Source organism: Nymphalis io, chromosome 6, assembly GCF_905147045.1.
Source record: "Nymphalis io chromosome 6, ilAglIoxx1.1, whole genome shotgun sequence".
Taxonomy (NCBI): Eukaryota; Metazoa; Arthropoda; class Insecta; order Lepidoptera; family Nymphalidae; genus Nymphalis; species Nymphalis io.
The window spans coordinates 10,051,073-10,072,123 of NC_065893.1; the positions used below are offsets into that span (position 1 = coordinate 10,051,073).

The following is a 21,051-nucleotide window of genomic DNA, read 5'->3' on the forward strand; positions in this document are numbered from 1 at the left end:
GACACTGTTCATTTACGAAATGTTCAAAACTTTTACGTCTTTATTTATACTCATGTCATTTATCTCAGTAAAAAATTTTACCGTTAAGTTTAAATCCTAAAACATTTTTTTACGTTTAATCTCCTATTCTATCCATCAATACTCATATTCACACGTGTCTTTTAGTCACATGTCATATTTCCCTTCTCATTCCATGCCCGAACCACGATAAATGTTTTCCTTTCAACTCGTCTATGATTGAAGCCACTTTCATACTTCCTCCTATGTACTCATTCCTTATCTCGTGACATCACACATCCTCTTCTCTATTCTCATCTCAACTGCTTGTAGTTATAGGCTGTTAGATAAATTAAATTTCGTCATCCTTCACTTTTACGCTTTGAACTTAAATTTGCAGTCAATTATGATTTCATTATGTGCTTATGAAATATTTTTCGGAATTAAATCGCATTATATTTAGTGTAAGTTTTGATTACAAGCAATGATTGGATTAATTACACGGTACAGCTCCTATGTAAAGAAGATTACATCACTATACAATCAAGCACGTTGTAATAAACACGTTATATGACTCCTTTATTTATATGATCTTGAAGAGTCTTGAATATTAAAAAAATTATCCTTAAAACAGTTGTATTGTAGTAATTATAATATATTTACGACTTAGGTCATTCAGATATTGATTATAAATATTTAAAATACGCATTTTTTTTAAATATATACAATAGGTATTATTATTAATTTTAATTTTGCACTCTTACGACAAGCTTTATACGTTTTGCGGTTGGCTGGTAGATAATGTAAAGCTTACCTTTTTTACCACTTAATTTGGTTGTGGAATAAAGTATAAAATAAATGAATGTATTATTATTTTTTTAATTATTTTTAAATCATATAATCAACAAGGCGATATTAATTATCACACCCATATGTCCGTCTTTCGTGTGGTGTGATGCATACCTCTTCTCATTTATAATTGGAGTGGGACGCCTACAAATATGATAATGCTAACAAAACATTAATTTAAAAAAGTCTTCTCCCTTTTAATAAAGTGGTTATATGTTCGTTACGTATGTTTTTTTTAAGAAATTTCCCGTTGTATATGTTTTTTTTTCGAAAAAGGCTAGACCGATATGGACCTTACGGGTTCTCAATTTAATTTTTACGTACTTATAACATACCGTTTTTTAGACATTCTGGATAAACGTTTTTTATTAAATTGATTAAACGTTTTTATTTTTATAAATATTAAGATCATAAATTACAATTAAATTTTATCGAAATCGATTAAGTAATTTCTAAGTTATATTATAGCAACATGTAACTTATATAATCTTCTAAGATATGACTTATAGATATTAATTTATTGACGTTTGCCTACTTTCCGATAAATTTACCAAACTTGAAAAAAAATTGAATTTTAATAGTTTCAGTAAAAACTAATTTAATCTTTTAATTAAAACTAGTAATTTCAAATAAATTATACATGTATGAAAAAATTACGCAAGGCGTTCGTTTAAGAATGAAACGTTTTTATTGACTCCGATTCTTTAAAAAATTACCAATTCAATTAAATTTAAACATATCCATATAATTATATGTATTGTTTAGTATTGTAAGTGATATTACAAGATATTCTAATGAGAAGCAATATTTGAGAACCGAGTAAGATGTATAAGAAAAGAAAATATTTTAGATTATTATGAGTAATTTATTTAGATTATAAAAACAAACCGCAACGCTGATTAACGTTTTCACGTAACTAATAAGCTAACTTAAATTTCTACATTAATATTGCATATTATTGTAGAAATTTAAAGTAGCTTATTTAGATTAATAATATAAATTATAATATGCGACCGTCTTTAGACGACTTTGTCATATGAAACATTTAATAATAAATATATAATTATTTAATTTTTTTACTAGTTAGGAGACTCGGCTTGCTTTGCATTACAACATAAATTACTTATTACGTTTTTTTTGCGAAGACGGAGGAAGTAATGAGTATAGACTACATATACATAGTTTGAAAGTTCGTAAAATTTTACACTACAAACGTAAAGCGACTACCGGTTCGGAATTTATATTCTAATGAAAAGAAACGACAAGAATCTTTAAACTTATTTTGAAAGATTGATTTCATGATTATCTAAATTAAACCATGCATGCATGTTACATGCATATACTTAAACACATATAAATGTATAAATTGCACATAAAGGTGCTGTAATACAACGCTGTCCTTATTTCTGTATTATGAATATCACCCAAGATAACAATATGCTCATTCGTGATGCGTACATGTAACCTTGATAGTTTTCAGCACATTTCGGCATTTATCGCATTCGAGAGCTCTTTTAGGCGCGACCGGATGTCCAGCCGACTGGTTACGTAGTTACGATCGGTAGGCAAGTTTAGAGATACGTAAGTAATATGGCTAGCATGTAGTGTGTGCGTTATTTCAAACGACCTTGATCCCCACGCAGCGCGCGCAGCGCTGCGCGTGTATAGTAAGGCTAATTCCATACCATTGTGGTAAGTGCTGACATTATTAGCTTTAGAATTTATATAGTAGCTGGCAAGTGAAATATCGCTTAAGTTGCTAAAAGTTTAGCAAAAGGATTTTTTGCTTCTTACATCATGTTTCTGTTTTAAAGTAGAGAACTGAATAGATTAATTTAATCAAAAAAAGATAATTAAAAATTAAATAAACAGTATGATTTTCATACGCAAATTATATAAATATAAAAAGACATTATAATATTTCCAAATCTTAATTAAGCAGATAAACTCTTTATAAAACCAGATTAAAGTAAATATAAGTATAATATTTTAGCAAAAGATCGTAAATGAACTAAGCTTAATAGACAAAGCTAGTCTCTGTTACCTTATACAGAAGTTAAAACTTTATCTAACAATATATTTCGATATGTAAATATCGTAGACGCGCGCCGTAACTAGTAAATTATTATCTTTAATCGATTAGAATGTTTAAGAAATTATCAATCATAAGTAGTATTCAACTACACTCTCAGATAGGGTAATTTCTTAAGAGATAAAGTCATGATAAATAAAATGCATTTTCGCATCGCCCTTACTTTTAATAGAATAACATATCAAACATAATATAACTCCATAAGATATAATATCAAATGTAAGAGAGAAAATGAAATATATATAATATGAAATATATAATAAATAAACAATTATGTAAACAGCTTTACAGTTATTAGTACCACATGCGAACTGCAATGATCTACGTAGATTTAGGGCAAGATCACAAACTCCTTAATACAAATGCAAATAAACACGTCAAAATAACTTTAAAAAAATTATAACACGTTATGTCAATTATATATAGTTACATTTCATACACATTCAATAAATTACACAATCGTATTCAGTTTAATAATAATTAAGTTACTTAAAAAAATAAACACGGATATAAAATAACACGAGTTGCGCAGGCGCTGCCTTACAGCTAAGTATATATATAGTATGCATTTTGTGATGTTACGTCCTCATCCTTAAACACGCCGTGCACGCCAGCTCCTCTATTGTGCGACGAAGGTCGAACACAACTAAATAACTAGTCATTCATTTACCTACTTCTTTGAGGGACATCGGTTTTTATGATATACCTATTACCTAGATTTTCATTGGAAATCGATTAATTTATGAATTTTAAAGTATACATTTGAATCCTATCGCGTTATAGACGTTTTTAATTGGTCTACGTATATAATCGTTTTAGTGTTTTAAGAAGATAAATGAATAATTATTGGTAAGAAAGTTTTCGATTTCGCACATAAATCTTACAAGCAATCTTTTAATTTAAATAATCATTAATTCATATCAAATAGATTTCGATATGAAACGTTCATGGTTTTTTTAATAGAATGTAAAATATAGACTCTTTTTTACATCATCATAATATTTATGTCAATCTTAACTCATATGTTAAGAGCCTATTATATATAGTATTATACTATACTAGTAGTACTAAAATATCTTAGTATAGTATTATACTATACTAAGATATTTTAGTAGTAATATATATATATATATATATATATATTAGTAATATATATATATATATATATATATATATATATATATATATATATATATATATATATATATATATATTATATATTACTACTAAAATATCTTAGTATAGTATATATATCTTAAGTACTTATATGTGATAACATTTAGAAAAACCAACAGGGTATAAGCTCGTATCAAATACAAAAACATAAAAAATATAAAAAAACAAATCTATGATTTTCCTAATAAAATCAGTATAAAAAATAATTATAATGAGACTTTATCTAATATTTGTTGTAAGTATATTTAAATAGAAATATAATATTTATTTTTATAATTATTTCTCGTTGGCAAGCCGTCTTATTTACCTCTACATTTTCATGGATACGAGTATATAACAATTTTAAAGACTAACATTACAGTATACAGTCAGAATCGAAACCTTTACATGAATACTCACGTCTTTTAAATTGGTTGTCATTATTTTCTAGTTAACAAAAAAAATCGCCTAGAATTCTGATATATAACGTCGTACTTATACATAGTTACTAAATATTATCGCTCGATAACAAATGATAGTTCATAAAAGCACAAGGTGATTTCCCAAGACAAGGTCATATGTATGTCGCTTAGCAGGAAACGAGATGATTACGCGAGTCCTTTTTGCGTGTTCGTGTTTAACTGTATAGGTACTTACGACAATTAATTGAATATAACCAAATTATTATTAAATAGTGCTAATATATATCTAACCTTAAAGGCTTCCTTAAAAATTGTTGTAGAACTAAAATTAATCTTTAGCTCAATTAGTCCTTAGGTATAAATTCATATTAAGGTATAGATAGTGCTAAGGCCGCCTAGTTGCTACAAAATTTTAAAATAGAACGTTCCGCGTCCGCGGCCTTTCCGAAACGATCGTGATGAGAGGTGTGGGGGGAGAGCGCAGACGGGATGACATCACACCGAGTTGCAGTGCGGTGCGACAGCCAGCTCTTGCGCAATCGCACGCCCTTGATCTTGACTGCGTCGCGCCCGCACGCGTATGCGCACACTACATTTAAATACACTCACGACTATATTTATCTTCCCGCATGGAGGTGCGAAACGGTATTCAAAGAACTATACTATTAACGTGAAGTTTATGTATAATACGTCTGTCTATATTTTATAACAAAATCAATTTTGACAATATTTTTTTTTAATTTATGTAATATTAGGCTTTGAAGATAATACGTTGGATATATTTATGGCTTTAGGAATAGAATTACTTATCAAGTAATACAAAAATGCTATTGTCTTATAAATTATAATATACACTAATTTATTTAAAGTGACAGTTCAAAGCCAATAAAAGACAATGGTTAACTTAAACAGTTTCTTTTTTATATTTGGACGATTGCTTTATTTTAAAATATGTGCATTTTAATAAAGAGATCAATGTAAACTAAAGAGCAGGGTGTCTTTAGAGTTAAATAGTACTCTATCAAAAATAAATAGTTCAATGACTTCCAAATTGCTTATGTGAACATATATTTTAGAAAAAAAGCCATGTTTGTTCACAATTGGGAAAAGAATTGTTAATTTTATTGCTCTAAATGAATATATGCTAAAACATAATATTTCAGTTGATAAATAAAAACATCTGTGATTACCCCTTTTGGATAATATTATGTCCCTTTTGATGCTTGATCTATGATGTCCCAAGCCGGGAAAAAATTTACGTTGATCCTTGACACTTAAAAAAAAAAACTAAAAGTCATAGATAAGCAGAAGGTTGAGGTTCTATTAAATTTTAATAGTAAATTTCTTATGCGTACCGTATGAATCAGGTCAGATATTCGCATGCGAGCTGGCATATTATTAATCAGTCGTAACTCGTGCAGGAAATAGGCCTGTGCTGATAAGAACTGAATACACGCGGTTTAATTTATGGCAATACTGCTTTATTCGAGGCAAAGACTAATGCGTTCTTAATTTATGCTCGATCAGGTGTTTTTTTTTTTAATTATGTACATAATTCACTTCTTCGTCACGGTTTCATTGAGTTTAGTTAATAAAACGTGAGTAGTAAATATTAGAAGAATCTTAAAAGGATTGTAACAAAACAAGATATAATTTACGCATTATATCGGTAACCTCTGTTAGTCTATTTTTTCTAACTGTACATGAAACTCGACATAAAACTGACTTTCGGTTATTGTCGGAGCCTGGAGGTACGAGGAAAAGTGTGATTATTGTAATAACAATTACCTTGTAGATGTTACTATTTATTGTTCACATCAGCGTCATTGGTTTACCATAATTTAGAATATGTAATAATAGAGACATTCACCATATTTAATATTTATTCACATTCATGTTTTTATCATAGAAAATGTTTTTTTATATTATTTTAGGTGTACAATATCCTCTTAGGTGATCATAAGTTGTTTAAGTGGTCATAAATATTTATTTCGAATGTTCTTTTATATTTGTATAATATTAAACAGATTATATAGCCACATAGTAATAATAAGGAAAACGTATTGCATTTTTCGCATACAAGACAGAACAATAAAACAGTAAATTTACTATAAAAATCACAACTGAAGTACGTACTAGCTACTTAAACTAAAATCGTAGCTGATCGTAAAATCAAATTGCGTAGGACCCGTTGATCGATAGCCGGCTTAGTGTGATCAGTGAGCGCTTGTGATTTGGCATATAATCGTATGCGAAGGATTAAGATTGGTTTAAAAAATAATAACTCGAAACATAAAACATGTAACATAACTAAATGATTTACAAGCTAAGCTAAGCTTTTAATATTGAAACAAATAAAACTGATCGATATTATTTTTTGCTTTAAATTAAATATTCCTTTCAAGCCTATAATTCTTTCCACCCTATAATTCTTCTTTAGTTGTTCTCATTTTTATGAAATCATTTATATATATATTAATAGAGCCAAGATTGCCTAGTGGTTAGAACGCGTGAATCTTATCCGGTGATCGTGGGTTTTATAATATATAGTAATTTGTGTTTATAATTCATTTCGTGCTTGACGGTGAAGAAAAACATCGTGAGGCAACCTGCATGTGTCTAATTTCATTGAAATTCTGCCACATCTGCATTCTACTAACCCGCATTTTAGCAGCGTGGTGGATTAAGATTCTCTTCAAAAGGGAGAGGAGGCCTTAGCCCAGCAGTGGGACATTAGCAGGCTGTTACTGTATTGTTGTTGTACATTAAATAATTTTAATATTCACGAACAAAGCTATGTAGAGCTTAGAAGACGTTGTCTTATTTGTATATTGTTAAAGTACGCACATTTTTTTTAAATAAAATTATGATTGTGCAAATTCGAACAAGCTTCATATTGTTTTTGCTAATGACGTGGAGTGTTGACGTAAGATGGGTTAGAATAGAGACTAGATATGGCATGAAGCGTTTTTCTTACCACAAGCCACAACAAAAAAGTTATTGTGAAACCATTAATACAATTAAAATTTATAACATATATATATTTATACCGTAACGATGTTCTCTACGGGTACAAATAAAAAAAAAAAAATAGTCATATCTGCAGCGGATAACGTCTATTATATAGCTATTTGCGGTATCTTCCATGACGCTGACATCATATTTGTTTCCTACAATTTCTCCTACATTTCCGTCACTAGTATTAATCATTTACTTGTATATTGTTTAAAGATATATCCTATCGGAAATCGACTATAGCCGAAATTCGAATTTTAGGATATTTTTCACATTTTCGGTTAAACAGGGATGTTTAAAATAATTAATAAAAAACAAAACTGAAAATAATTTATTTGAAAAGTAGGATGCGATATTTTCTATCATTGCCTGATAATAATTTAAATGCTAGATGTATTTGGCAACTCACACCACCAAAGCTAGAATTGCCTGCTCACTGTTAGAAATAATACCACTCTTGCGCTGGTTGTTATACTTACACTAAAAAGCGGCACAGATTGTTAAAGGTTTTTTTATGTCGATAAAATTCCTTATGGTACACAATTACATGATGAGTTTCTACCAATTGTTTTATATATTTATTGTAATTGAAATGCGTAAATATTTTCCTATTTATCTATCTGCTCCTATTCATAAAATCGTTCTGAGAAACTTCTAACCTTTTATAAAGTGGGTTAGATTATTAAGTAGACTTTGGTTAACACTTAGCGCTTGTTCATGAGCCGAATCCGATTAAATATTCTGCTTAGCATTTATTTACGTTATGTCATAATATCATATACATATATCACCGTTTCTTTCTTTAGAGAGAAGCGGTGAAGAATCTCTTAAGATTATTTTTAAGGTAGCTTAATGTTGTCAAAATAAAAGTATATCAAATATACAGGACTTCCAGGCTTTCGCATATTTCTGTGGAATTCCCGACTCATTTTTTAAATGGAAAATATCAAACGGTTATTGATTTTATTATCTTATAGAAATATAAAAGCTAAAAGTCTCAAAACTAATGATCCAATTTTTCGGTCCAATTCTTTGTGTAATGCCATTTTGTCTTTAAAGACTTTAAAGTCAAAATATGTGGGGACTGAGAGAATACGTTCCTGACAAGTCTGTGATTGAATAGACGATGTAACTTTAAAAGTTCAGCGACCAGCTATTAGTTGATACAAATGTATTTTAGTAATAATACAAATGACTACTGCGTAATACTTTTAAAAACAAAGTATGATATTGCTTATAATAGAAAGCCCATCTGATATCTCTATTCAATTGCTTATTTTAATTATTCTTTTCTTTTGATAGCGGCGGGAGCTAGCTCAGACATGGGAAGTGAGCACTATTGCCTGAGGTGGAACAATCATCAGAGCAACTTGCTCGGCGTTTTCAGCCAACTGCTACACGACGAAAGCTTGGTGGACGTCACGCTCGCCTGTTCCGAAGGTGCCTCCATCCGGGCTCATAAGGTAGGTATTTAAAAAAAACTAAATGCCTAGAAATTTCGTTGAAGACGATTCTTCTGCACACTCTTACACATACGTAAAAACCTAAGGTAATGATTATTTACATGATTCACATACACATTTACATGATTTACATGATTCACATACATATAGTATTATTCAATTTATTGAACATCGTTAACAATAAAAAATCTGAGATATGAATGCCAAAAAAGATATCCGATTAAAAATAATGTCGCTTATTGGCAAATGTACGATTACAATGGGTAGCGTAAGTGGATGTTTCAAACGGCTACATACAATGAATCTTTGTTATAGAATGATCTGGCGCCGAGCAGGCCAGGTGGCTAGGTCCCCCTCCCCACTTAGTCTAGCTTTGGTAGATAGTTTTCGGTCATTGAAATATTTTTATAACTGTATAAGCTACACATGTTTAAAATATGTTTCATAACCAAAACGTTGGATTTATTTTGGACACAAAATAGATACAAATTATTATAATAATATTGGGATCAGAAAAAGAGCATAAAATATACATAATTACTATATCCTCCAACTTGTTATTCTTAAAAAAAAATATTAGAGTAAAAATAGTTTATTTATTTATTCGATACGAAGGGTATGGCTTAGATTTATGAGTCACACTGCTGGCTAACGTGGAAAATCCAATCAGATATTGACCAATGTTTATTGTCACGTTAGTTTGCCTAACAAATCATAAAATTTTCAGAGCGAAAAATGTGTTTAATCAATTCATAATAAGATATGATATTACGTTATATAGGAAATAAAACGGTTATTAAAACTTTAAAATTGATTTGTGTATTATTCTTCATCTTTTTCAGGTAGTACTATCAGCGTGCTCATCTTACTTCCGTTCGCTATTTGTGGACCATCCTTCACGTCACCCAATCGTGATCCTCAAGGACGTGGGCTTGGAGGAGCTCCGAACGCTCGTAGACTTCATGTACAAGGGCGAGGTTAACGTCCAATATTGCCAACTGCCTGCTCTCCTTAAAACTGCTGAGAGCCTACAGGTAAATTAGTGGATTAATAGTTTCGAAATAATTACTATTTTATTATATATTTTGATTTTACTACTTATAAATAATAAAAATGAAAGTTAAATTAATTATAAATAAACAAATTATAATATTATAAATGAACTTTAATTATTAATGAACATTTTACTTTTTTAAACAACAATTTTGTAATTACGTGTTCTTTATATTTTCAAGGTCAAAGGACTAGCTGAAATGACTACACTCAGCGCAGCCGGCATTGACACGAGGAACGTTCCGGAACCGATGGAGGAGTGCCAACAACAAGATATAAGGGAATGTACGGAATCGCATGAAAGGTTAGACGAGCGAGATATACGCGAGAAAGAAGAACGGAGGGAAGCAAAGGAAAGCCGTGAAATCCGTGAACGGGATTGCAAAGATATAAGAGAATGTCATAGAGAATCTCGAGAGTCGAGAGATTTGGGTGGGCATAGAGAAAGAGACAGGGAACGTGAAAGGGAACCGCGGGACGTGGTACGGGAAACTCGAGAGTCGAGAGATTTGGGTGGGCATAGAGAAAGAGACAGGGAACGTGAAAGGGAACCACGGGACGTGGTACGGGACCACAGAGAATTACGAGATGTTAAAGATAATAGAGAGAGAGAGAGAGAATTACGTGAAATAAGGGACGCGAGAGATCTTCGTGATGCTCGCGATCAACGGGAAGCCGTTGAAGCTTCTCCACCAAGAATATCTCCGTTACTTTCTGTGAGACGGTTTAGGCCTGAAACGTCAATTGAAATTCCAACATTAACGCATCCACCTATACCAAAAGACGAACCACCTGACGAACCAATGCGTCCATCGTCACCCGAAGAAGACTCCGTTTCAATTAGGTCCAATGGTGCGAATGAGAACGTGGGTATGTCACTATGTAATACATATTATTTTGAAAAAATATACCAATGTAGTTCCTTCTTTATAAGCTATACTTAAATAATAATGCCACCTATACAACCTAGTTACCTATATAAAAATCTTTATAATATGTCATGTTATGTAATCTTTGGTTTTTACCGTGATTGCAATCAAGTTGTTGCTTTTTTTTCTAAATTATACAAACTATTAAAAACAACTAGTGTTTAATAATGACAAGAGTTTTATTAAAAATAAACTTGCCACATTATGATGTATGATTGATAATCTTTTTGATTTGATTGAATTGATAAGCCTTTATCATTTGACTTAGAGACCAGAACTACACGTTAATTAAGGTAGCAAGTATTTTTCGGTAAAACTTTACTTTTTATACTAACAAGTAAAAAAAATTGTATAGATGTTCTTAACACGACATGACGACACGACGGTGACACGACAATTTGACTCAGTTTTATTGATAAAAAAAATAAGCGATAATATCATAAACGTATATTTTGCAAATACTGTTGATGATCACACGTATGTCACATATTTACAATTTTATTATACTACCTAGTTATAATAGGGTAAATTAAACATCTCAAATGTCAGTTGGAACTTAGGTTATAAGTGAGTTTTTGAAAAATAAGAACTGACAGTGAGGCTGTATTGTGTGAAGCCTTTGCTTTTCTAAGAGAAAATAATAAAAAAAACTATTGTTAGTTTTCTTTCAAAACATGTTCACTTTTGCTTGATGTCAATGTCAATTGTCTTTACGTCAAAATACAAAGAGTTGATTACTAATATTTAGGAAAATGACTTATACAAAACTGTATTTTGTGGTATTTAATCAAGTGAAGTGTAAAGAAAATATTATATACTTCATTACCATGGATTTTATGATATTTATCGAACAAAAAATAAAATTATTGCTGATGTATGTATCTTTATAAGATGAATCTCATTTGCAAGAAAAAAAATGATTGTTAGTTAATAAAATCAATCTAGTCAAATGCAATTTGCAGTGTTAGTTAGTGCATAAATATATTTCGTTATTGATTTATAATCATTCGGTGTAACGTTAATATATTAAAAAAAAAAAAATCGAGTGCACTATGTAAAATACAGTGTAAAAAAAATAAGTAATTTTAAATTTCAGGCATAAATATGATAATAAACAGTCATGGTGGCCTGGGACCGCGCTACTCTCCTGTAGAACAAAGGCTTAGTGTGCTGAACACATTACCACATCCTGGATTGCCTCATCCCTCTCATAGTTCACTATCGAGTCCAAGAAATGAACCTATAGCAGGACCCTCCGGGTTGCCTCCTGTTCAACAAGTACCTTTGGTAATATTAATTATTTTTTTATGTTCGACAAGTTAATATACTCATTTTATTGTTCATTTACATGTTTAATTTGTATTTACATATGATATCGAGATCTGTATCTCAGAACATGATAATAACTCAAACATAAAATAAAAACTATGTTGCCTTAAAATAAAAATAATGTCTTTAATTATATCAAAAGCTAGTTTTAAGTTTTATAAGTTAATCATTTTTCATGTAAGGTATATAAAGATGTATAGTAACAGGCCTCTTAAATTTCCTGCAAATTTTTGCTTATTTTAATGCAATTTGCTAATATCTATTCAATGTGTTGATTATCAAAATATAAATATTTATTTGGCCCATTTTGGCCAAAGCTCAATGTTTGTTTGAAGATGGCAGATGCTGAAGGTCTGGTCTAATAATACATAATGTATAAAGAATGGAAAATATTCCTTAATCAATGCATTGCCTACCAGGGGAACTAAAGTGCCTAGTCTCTGGTGCCTAAAAATATTTTGGCTTATTCATGCCTCGTAACGGTATATATAAAATATACAGTAAGACACAGAATAAAACAATGGAAAGTTACTTTGTGGTCATTCAGGTTTGATTCTACATCTAGAACTATGAGATAGTGGTAGCACTCCCATCTGGGTAGGGTCTTGTACAAAACCCTTGATTTATGTTACGTTGTATTTATGTACACAATATTTTGAAAAATGTCAGTTTTATACTTTTATAATTGGTCTTACTAATTCTAATTTTGCCTCCGAAATATATTATTTTATGTTCACACATTATAGTATGTTAATTTAATAAAGTGAATTGAATTTTTTATTTTTTAAATAAGTGATTTAACACAATTTCAGTCTTTGAAGAAAGAAGCAGATTGGGATAGGAGTAATGAGGAAAAGATTGTGGAAGCAGCACCAGAGTTCCGGATGCAGCATGAATCTGTATGTATATATATATTGTTCTCGTATTTTGTACAACCTGTGGTTGTGGTAGATTTGTATATATTTGTTCAAAATTCATTTTAGGTAGTTTGCTTATTGAGTGTATATTATTGGCTTTTTTTTCCTGTTGCCTATGAGTTAACATTATTCTGTTCACAATTAAACGTGAACTGAATGAATACTTGATTAAATTAAAATTATTATTCAAAATCGAGATTAAAAAGATTTTGAAATTCATTTGTGAAATATATTGGATTTTGCTTAATTTTTGCCCAATGTCAATGTTAAAATTGAAGGATTATTACAATACCTCATTTTATATAAATACATTTAATGCATGTCAATTTCTTTTGCACATTATCGCTTGTTACGTTATTTTATATATTTCATATTATGTATTTATTTTACATAAATCAAGTTATTTATATCAAACTGGCTTCTAAAGTTTAAAATTAAATATTGATGTTCCTAAATTTATTGTATGCTTTATTTTATTTCCGTAAATTCTTCCACTATGCCATTTTAGTAGATAAAATACCTTACATTCTTAAAGTCGTGATTAAATATAAAAAAATAATGCCCATTATAATTTTTCTTTTTTTTTATAAATCTTGATAGTTAATAAAGTATATAAGTCCTAAAATCTACAAAATTATTTCAATTTCTATTTTTTTCCATGTTCTTTCTTCTTATAATAACATAATATTGGAATTTAGTTGTTTTAAAATATTTTTAATATAGTTTTATATATATACAACACAGAATTTTCATTTAAATCAAAGTTTATATATACGTGTTTATGAATAAGCCAACAGGCTTTAAATGAGTACTAGTTGTTCATCATTGTTGTTGGTTGGCAATTATTGTGGAAGTTGATTTGTTTTTAATTGCATGCTTATTGATGTGCTGCGCTATTTTAACAACGAGTACTATGCCTTGCTGTCAAGAAGTTGACCTTCATTTTGTTGGCCATCATTTTTTTACATACATTCATTTTGTTTCATATATTTTGGGCAGTTTTATTTTAAATTTTGGCCATATTATTGCATACGATACATGTACGAATCATAGATTCAGTACGCGCGCGCGTTGCTATGCTAAACAACAAGGCATTACGCGTAGCCGGCTCCCGGGTTCACTCCTGCACATTTTTTGGGCAAAAATGAGCGTCAACTTCTTAATTAGATAGTGAAACTAAAGATATACAGAGATTGCATCTCAATTTAGAAAGTAGTGGTAGAGATTTTGCACACATTTTGGTCCTTGCTAAGAACGAACAAGAGAAAAAGAAGTTGATGTTCTTTTTGTGGTTGCAGGAGTACGAAGGGTCCGGTAGGGGGAGAATTGATGAAGGGGAGAGGGCATACCCTTGCATACATTGCGGAGCAGCGTTCCCACATCAGAGCAAACTAACCAGGCATATATTGACGACACACACTCTCGACACTTTGAAGTATCGCGACGCTTTAATGGGCAGGCCTATTGGATTACCAATGATCGGGCAATTTAGTGAGCCGACTTACATGAGCATGCCGACAGAAGAGTCGCCCTTAGATTTAGATATCGGTCCAGTAGAGCCTGGAAATGTCGTTTTGTGCAAATTTTGTGGCAAGAGTTTTCCTGACGTATCATCGTTAATAGCGCATTTACCAGTGCACACCGGAGATCGACCTTTTAAGTGTGAATTTTGTGGAAAGGCGTTTAAATTGAGGCATCATATGAAGGACCATTGTAGAGTGCATACAGGTAGGCAAAACATTTATAACAATATCTAGTGGTACTTTGGTTCAAGCAATCATTAATGTTGCTAAGATTTTATATTTTTAATTTAAATTGTAGGTGAGCGACCGTTTCGGTGTGTTCTGTGCGGCAAAACGTTTTCGCGGTCAACGATACTGAAAGCGCACGAGAAGACACATTATCCGAAGTACGCGAGGAAGTTCCTGTCGCCGAGTCCCGTCGACACGGAAGAGGAGAGTCCACATCAATGAGTATGGGATGGCTATAGTGCACAAATTTATCAGAATATATTAGCCAATAATGTAAGTTTTTATTGGAAGTAGTCAATGGTGCGAGTTGAATGAACAAACGGAGGACAATATGTTATTAGTTAAGAATGTGATTTAAACGCCGCAACTGTGATCTGAATGATATGAATAAATATTTGATATTTCACTTATAGATAATTGACTCACGAAATTTGTTAGTGTTACGTTTTTGAGTTTTTTTTTTTTTTTGTTTTATGATAAAGAGCGCGTTTTTATTGATTCCTTAATTTTGCTTTCATGAAATTTATAACATTTAGGTGCTTTACTTACCTTAGATACTAATGAGTAATTTTATTAGCAACAATCCCTTAATTGGCATAGCCAAAGATGATTAGAAAATAAATCTTTTTCAAAATTATATTTAAGATTATCTAGATCTCGTTTGCTTTGCTTTTTATTTTAGAAGAATATAAACATATTACTAATGTTTTAGTGATTTCAATAATAAGAACACTAAGTTCAATTAATGTAAAATATTCCTTTGGAGCTGAAGTCTTTGGCCATTTGCAAATTTATCATAGCGTTTGTCTCAGATTTTTTTATTAACCAAATTGAGAAATTAACAATGAGTGCTTTAACATTATTAGAGTTTATGGATATCGCACTCAAAATAGTTTGTATGTATAAATTAGAAATTTGAGGTTTTTAGTAATTTTATCTGTCTTTCGAAGTAAACGACGCACGCTCCCCGAGGTATTCAAAAGCAATATTACGACATATAAAATGTAAATATATATAGTTTGGTACCTAATATCGGATTTTTAGGAAATTTATAAGAGTATAATGCTTCAGTAGGTCAATATATGGGGAGGGTTGTGGGTGTGTGATCATAGGAATCAAAGCTTTAAGCGCCGTTTCAGTTCGAACAGAACACTATGCCTCTTGGTCCGGGTCCATTTGACATATGCTACACCATAAATATGGTTTTAACAACTGGGAATAATTTTGCCTTTCATTAACAGGATTATGGATGACAGAGGCATGGTAACCCATGTAGAAATTTTTTATCTATTTTCATACAGATTAACTGTCTCATTCTTATTTTTATACGACGTTTCAAATGCTATATGTATTCCATGTTATATTATACATATATACAACATTTTATAAAAAAAATGGTAAAAAGCATTTGAAGGTCATCTCACAATTGCTGTGTTCAAGAAATTTAACAGAGTCAAATACAGGGATATTTTATGGATTATAACGTTCATTTCAGATAGATAACATATTATTTTACATAGATACATGTTTAAGACGACATTGTTCATTATAAATGAAATTATTTGTCATAAATATGTATAATTAAACCACGAACTGTCATCGACGTCACAGCCGAAAAAAAATATTACTAAAGCTTTGATTTGTTCTTGATTGAATGGTGGCTCTATTGAGCGCGGCAAATCGTAATGGCTTTGGGTCACGATAATGTGCTTTATAGACGGTTGGAATAGAAGTTGTTTTTGCCTAAACATTTTAATATGTAAGTCATTTCATTCATAAATTAAATTATGTGTTATGCCGCGCTAATAAGCTTAAACAACGTTTGGATGACTGATTATTATTTCTTATTTATATTAAGCTTAACTTTGATATGCTGACGGTACTCTGGCTGTATGTGTATGTAGCAAATTTGAGGGTAGATGATTTTTTTTTAACTACTAATAGAATAGGATGTACCTTATCATTTCAAAATCGTGCATATCATTTTTAGAAATCAACATCGGTGTTATGAAAAATATAGAGAAAATAATGAAAAAAAAATTGTTTGGAATTCGTTCTAAATTTAAATATTATAGAGAAATATTTCTTCTTTATCATATAATATTTGGATTAACCCTATAAAGTATTATGGTAATTTAAGAAATGGTCTGTGATATATAAGTAAGGTATTACATCTGGGAGTAAAATTATCGATCTCAGAATAATAGTGATTATTATTTCACTGTAAGACTAAATTAATATATGAAACGAAAAATCATAGCGTCATATCTTTGCTCCTAATAAATATCGTGCTTTCGATTTTATATCCTGAAAGTATCAAGGTCTTAAAAACCTATTCTTAATAACTTGTAAGAATATTCATTTGAACGTATCTTTTTTTTTTTTGATCTTCTTGGCCTGGGTGGGTATCACTCGGTCTTCCTTTATTCTAATATATATATAATAATATAATGACTCTGCACTAATGCGTTCTTATTAGTGAGCCAGTTGAATTATGGGCACTAAGGCTATAACAGTTTCAACAGCTTCAATCCCATTTTTGGCGGCGCATTATTTAGATGATTCATTTCGTCGTCTGTCCTCTTAAACCAATTAAAAAAATATACGTTTATTATTCAAATTTATGTTATTAATTGTATTTTGATGTTACTTGGTATCATAGTCCGCGCGCTAGGATAATAGACTGTAACTTTGACGGAACAAAGTATATAAAAATGACAGTTATCGAGAAAATGAAGCGTTAGCAAAGAATATCTAAAAGAAAAATTATCCAACTCTGGCAAAACCAAAAAGGCTAATAAGATTTTAGGAGATACATAATACCAGTATGTAAGTATGTATGTTTAACTGCAGACTTTTTATCTCTCTCTATTATTTTTCTAATCTAATAATAATCTTGTGATTGTCCAACCATAAATCTCTAAAATAGTAATGCGACTATTACTAGAAAATTACAAATAAAAATTCCACGCTAACAAACGAGTAACGTCTCGCGAATCATCGATATGAGTTTGCCAACGTTACAATTACCGAGCCGCGGTTACCTCAGTTCCAAAAGGTCGGATCCCACTCTGATCGCGGGCGGATTATAACATTTAGCTTGAAATCTTGATGCATAAACATGATTTAGTTTATACCAAAGTTAGTAAATTTCTTTTAAGTTTCATTATCGTCCGCAATCCCTTATTTTTTTAAATAAAACCTTTTCAATGCTTTGTATCATGGATTTTTCAATTCGTAACAGTTTTTATCAGAAATTTTTATCCATTAATGCCTCTTATCAGATCTCATTGCTTTTAAAGTTAGTATTCAACTTCATAGAGTATAAGGCTTTTTTTATAACGAAATTTTAAATTATGACAATTTTAGATGATGAAAATTATATAGCGTAGGTATTTAGGGATTTATTAATATTTATGTGAAAATAATAGCTTTGACTTCACACTTACTAGTTTATTTTAATATCCATAAATCTTAACGTATTAAATAAGTTGTTTTTGTTTTGAATCGGAGTTGAATTTAAAAACTCTCATATTAGTAATATTTTTATTTTACAAAATTTTCTGTTTATTTACAAAATTCAGCATTCCCTTGTCTTCGGTTTAATATTTCGACAAAATATTTTGTTAGAATAGATTAATGTGTATTTGACAATTACTTATAACGTATGGTACGTAGCTTTGAGTACCGCGGCATATCTAAGGTGTTATCTTAATTATTACAAAATGTTGTGGCGTACTGAAAAAAAAATTGTCATTCGTAGTCTGTAGGAGGCTACATCGATGGCCGAAAAAAAAAATAATTTAGGCATGGACAATGCAGTATTTGTACGCACTTAATTTCATTAATATTATTTAATATTCTCTAACTGATCATTTAAACTAACATAATAAAACATTCCAAATGGGAGAATGGATGTTAAAATTTACGCCATAATCACTTAAATTTCTAACATTTTAGTGTTTGAATTATTTCTAAATTCAACGAAACGATGTTAGTAAAATTTAACACCCATTCATAAATGTGTTATATATTATTGTTTAAATAGAGGTGATTTTTTATATATATATATATATATCTGCGTACATAGATTATACCATGAATTTATTCGCTGTGAAAATTAATTTTGGTCTGCTGTTAAAAGGCACATGTAAATGCATATTTAGGATATAGATTGGTAGATGCGCTACTTTCCGGAGCTAGAATGGTGGAAAAGGAGTAAAATGAAAAAAAAATATATTAGTAGCACCTAATGTTGCTATTTGAAAAGCTGCACTCATCTTATTTTTCGGAGTCAAACGTTACCAAACTTATAGCAATATTGTAACCTTGATTAATGTTCCTCTTCTTGTTTTAAGAAAGATTGAATATTTACAATATACATTATAAATTAATAGCAATAATTAAATGGTTAGTAAAGATGCGATTAAACAAAGTACGATTTTTTATCGAAATAGTTTTTATAATAGAACTGAATGCAATTTTAAATGCTATTTTTGTTTCCTAACTTTCAGAGGTACTATTTATTAATGAAATATTATTATTATTATTATTATACATAATTATATGTATTGACATGTATATAGGCAGTATGAGGTTGTTGATGAAGATGATTGTTATATACAATAGTATATATTATATGGCCCCTAAGTGCAGTTATTCAAATTTTAACATTCGCCAGTCGTTGCCACGTCCCTGCGAAGTTCACACCCCGTTAGCACAAAATAAAATAAATAGTTATATACGATATTTATGTGAATTTTATGTAGTTATATTTTCTCTGAGTACCTATCAAGCATGTAATTCGAGATTAGCACATGTTGTTTAAACATTTTGAATAGATACAACTTAAATTCATTTTTATAAAATAAATTGTGACCACAGTTTTATATTTAGAGTGCCTCTCGCCTATATAAGACTTATATAAAGGCTGCAAATCACGGAATATACATAGTTTATGTAGGGAATGAATTATAGAGAAATATGTGTAATTTTATGGTGAAAATTGTAAGTTGCGTTATGATATGTGACTTGCAACAGGTGAATTTTGTTTTAAAGATCGCGACAACATGAGCCCTATGAGGACGTGTCTCGGGATGCCCGACAACGTGCGTATGCCGCACGACACACCATTACACTTGACTAATGCACACACGCGATATAAAACCTCCGTAGTTAGCGCATTCCAATCTTGTGATTTATACCGTTAAAAATTTAACCAGTGCAAAATTATTTTAATGACCAATACTAGGACAATAGTTTTATTTGTATAGTCTTAGATAATACTGTTAAGCTTCAACGACCGGAAGGTGGAGAGCCTTGACCGCGATGAGCGTTCATTGGTCACTTGTGATTATGTTACTATTTTTAAGTGGCATACATAAATATATAACTTATATTGCAATTTTTCTAAGTTCCTGTAGGTATATTGATTATTATATATTGGTACAATTTGTTTTAATGATTACGATTTTTTTTTAAATATAATTTATTTAGATTAAGTTTCGTGAATAAGAGCATGATATACATATACAATTTATTTGTGTTACGTCTGTTTTCGCTGGGTCGCTGACCGTTCAATGTTTCGATGTTTCAAAACGTCGGTACCCAGCTGTGGGCTTTCGTATGAATTTTGTATATTATGCTGTAAAATTAATTGTAATCAGCACAAGTTCAAATAACGTAGGTCCACTTTATTTATATTATTATATAGCTTAAATCGTTGTTACTTCATAGAAGCGTCAGCGATTATTTTTCCCTTAAGCTGTTTTATTTAACTTTCATTGTTGACATTTTAGATTAGTGAAATCTGTTTTGCCTTATCATTAATAATAGGTCATAATGTTGTAACAGAGAGCAGTATGGTTTTGTTGAAATATAGTTACAGTATATCATAAAGGTCGAGGATCAAATTGGTATTCGTCAATTGAAAATGCAACAGTACACAAATCCATCGCTGTTGATCATTGTAACTTTTGAAACAAATATAAGCATATCATAGCTGTAAAAATACAATTTTGACAAATAAAAGCTCTACAATCATTACAGAACTATTCTTTTATTTCATTTTTTCCACATT

General features: G+C 30.4%; 1 protein-coding gene across 4 annotated transcripts in view; it reads left to right on the forward strand.

Annotated features, from left to right (window-relative positions):
* The window catches only part of LOC126768896 (myoneurin-like), a 56,512-nt gene that overhangs the window by 30,527 nt on the left and 4,934 nt on the right, over window positions 1-21,051 (forward strand). For 2 of the 4 annotated variants that reach the window (XM_050487301.1, XM_050487302.1), the window contains exons 2-6: window positions 8,833-8,993; window positions 9,836-10,027; window positions 10,229-10,916; window positions 12,072-12,262; window positions 13,117-13,203. In XM_050487301.1, coding sequence (XP_050343258.1) covers window positions 8,853-8,993; window positions 9,836-10,027; window positions 10,229-10,916; window positions 12,072-12,262; window positions 13,117-13,203 — 1,299 coding nt within the window. In that variant the 5' untranslated portion in view covers window positions 8,833-8,852. Of the gene's footprint in view, window positions 1-8,832; window positions 8,994-9,835; window positions 10,028-10,228; window positions 10,917-12,071; window positions 12,263-13,116; window positions 13,204-14,519; window positions 14,950-15,042; window positions 21,023-21,051 lie in introns of those variants that run through there. The other 2 variants (XR_007669283.1, XM_050487303.1) reach the window with 2 other exon arrangements.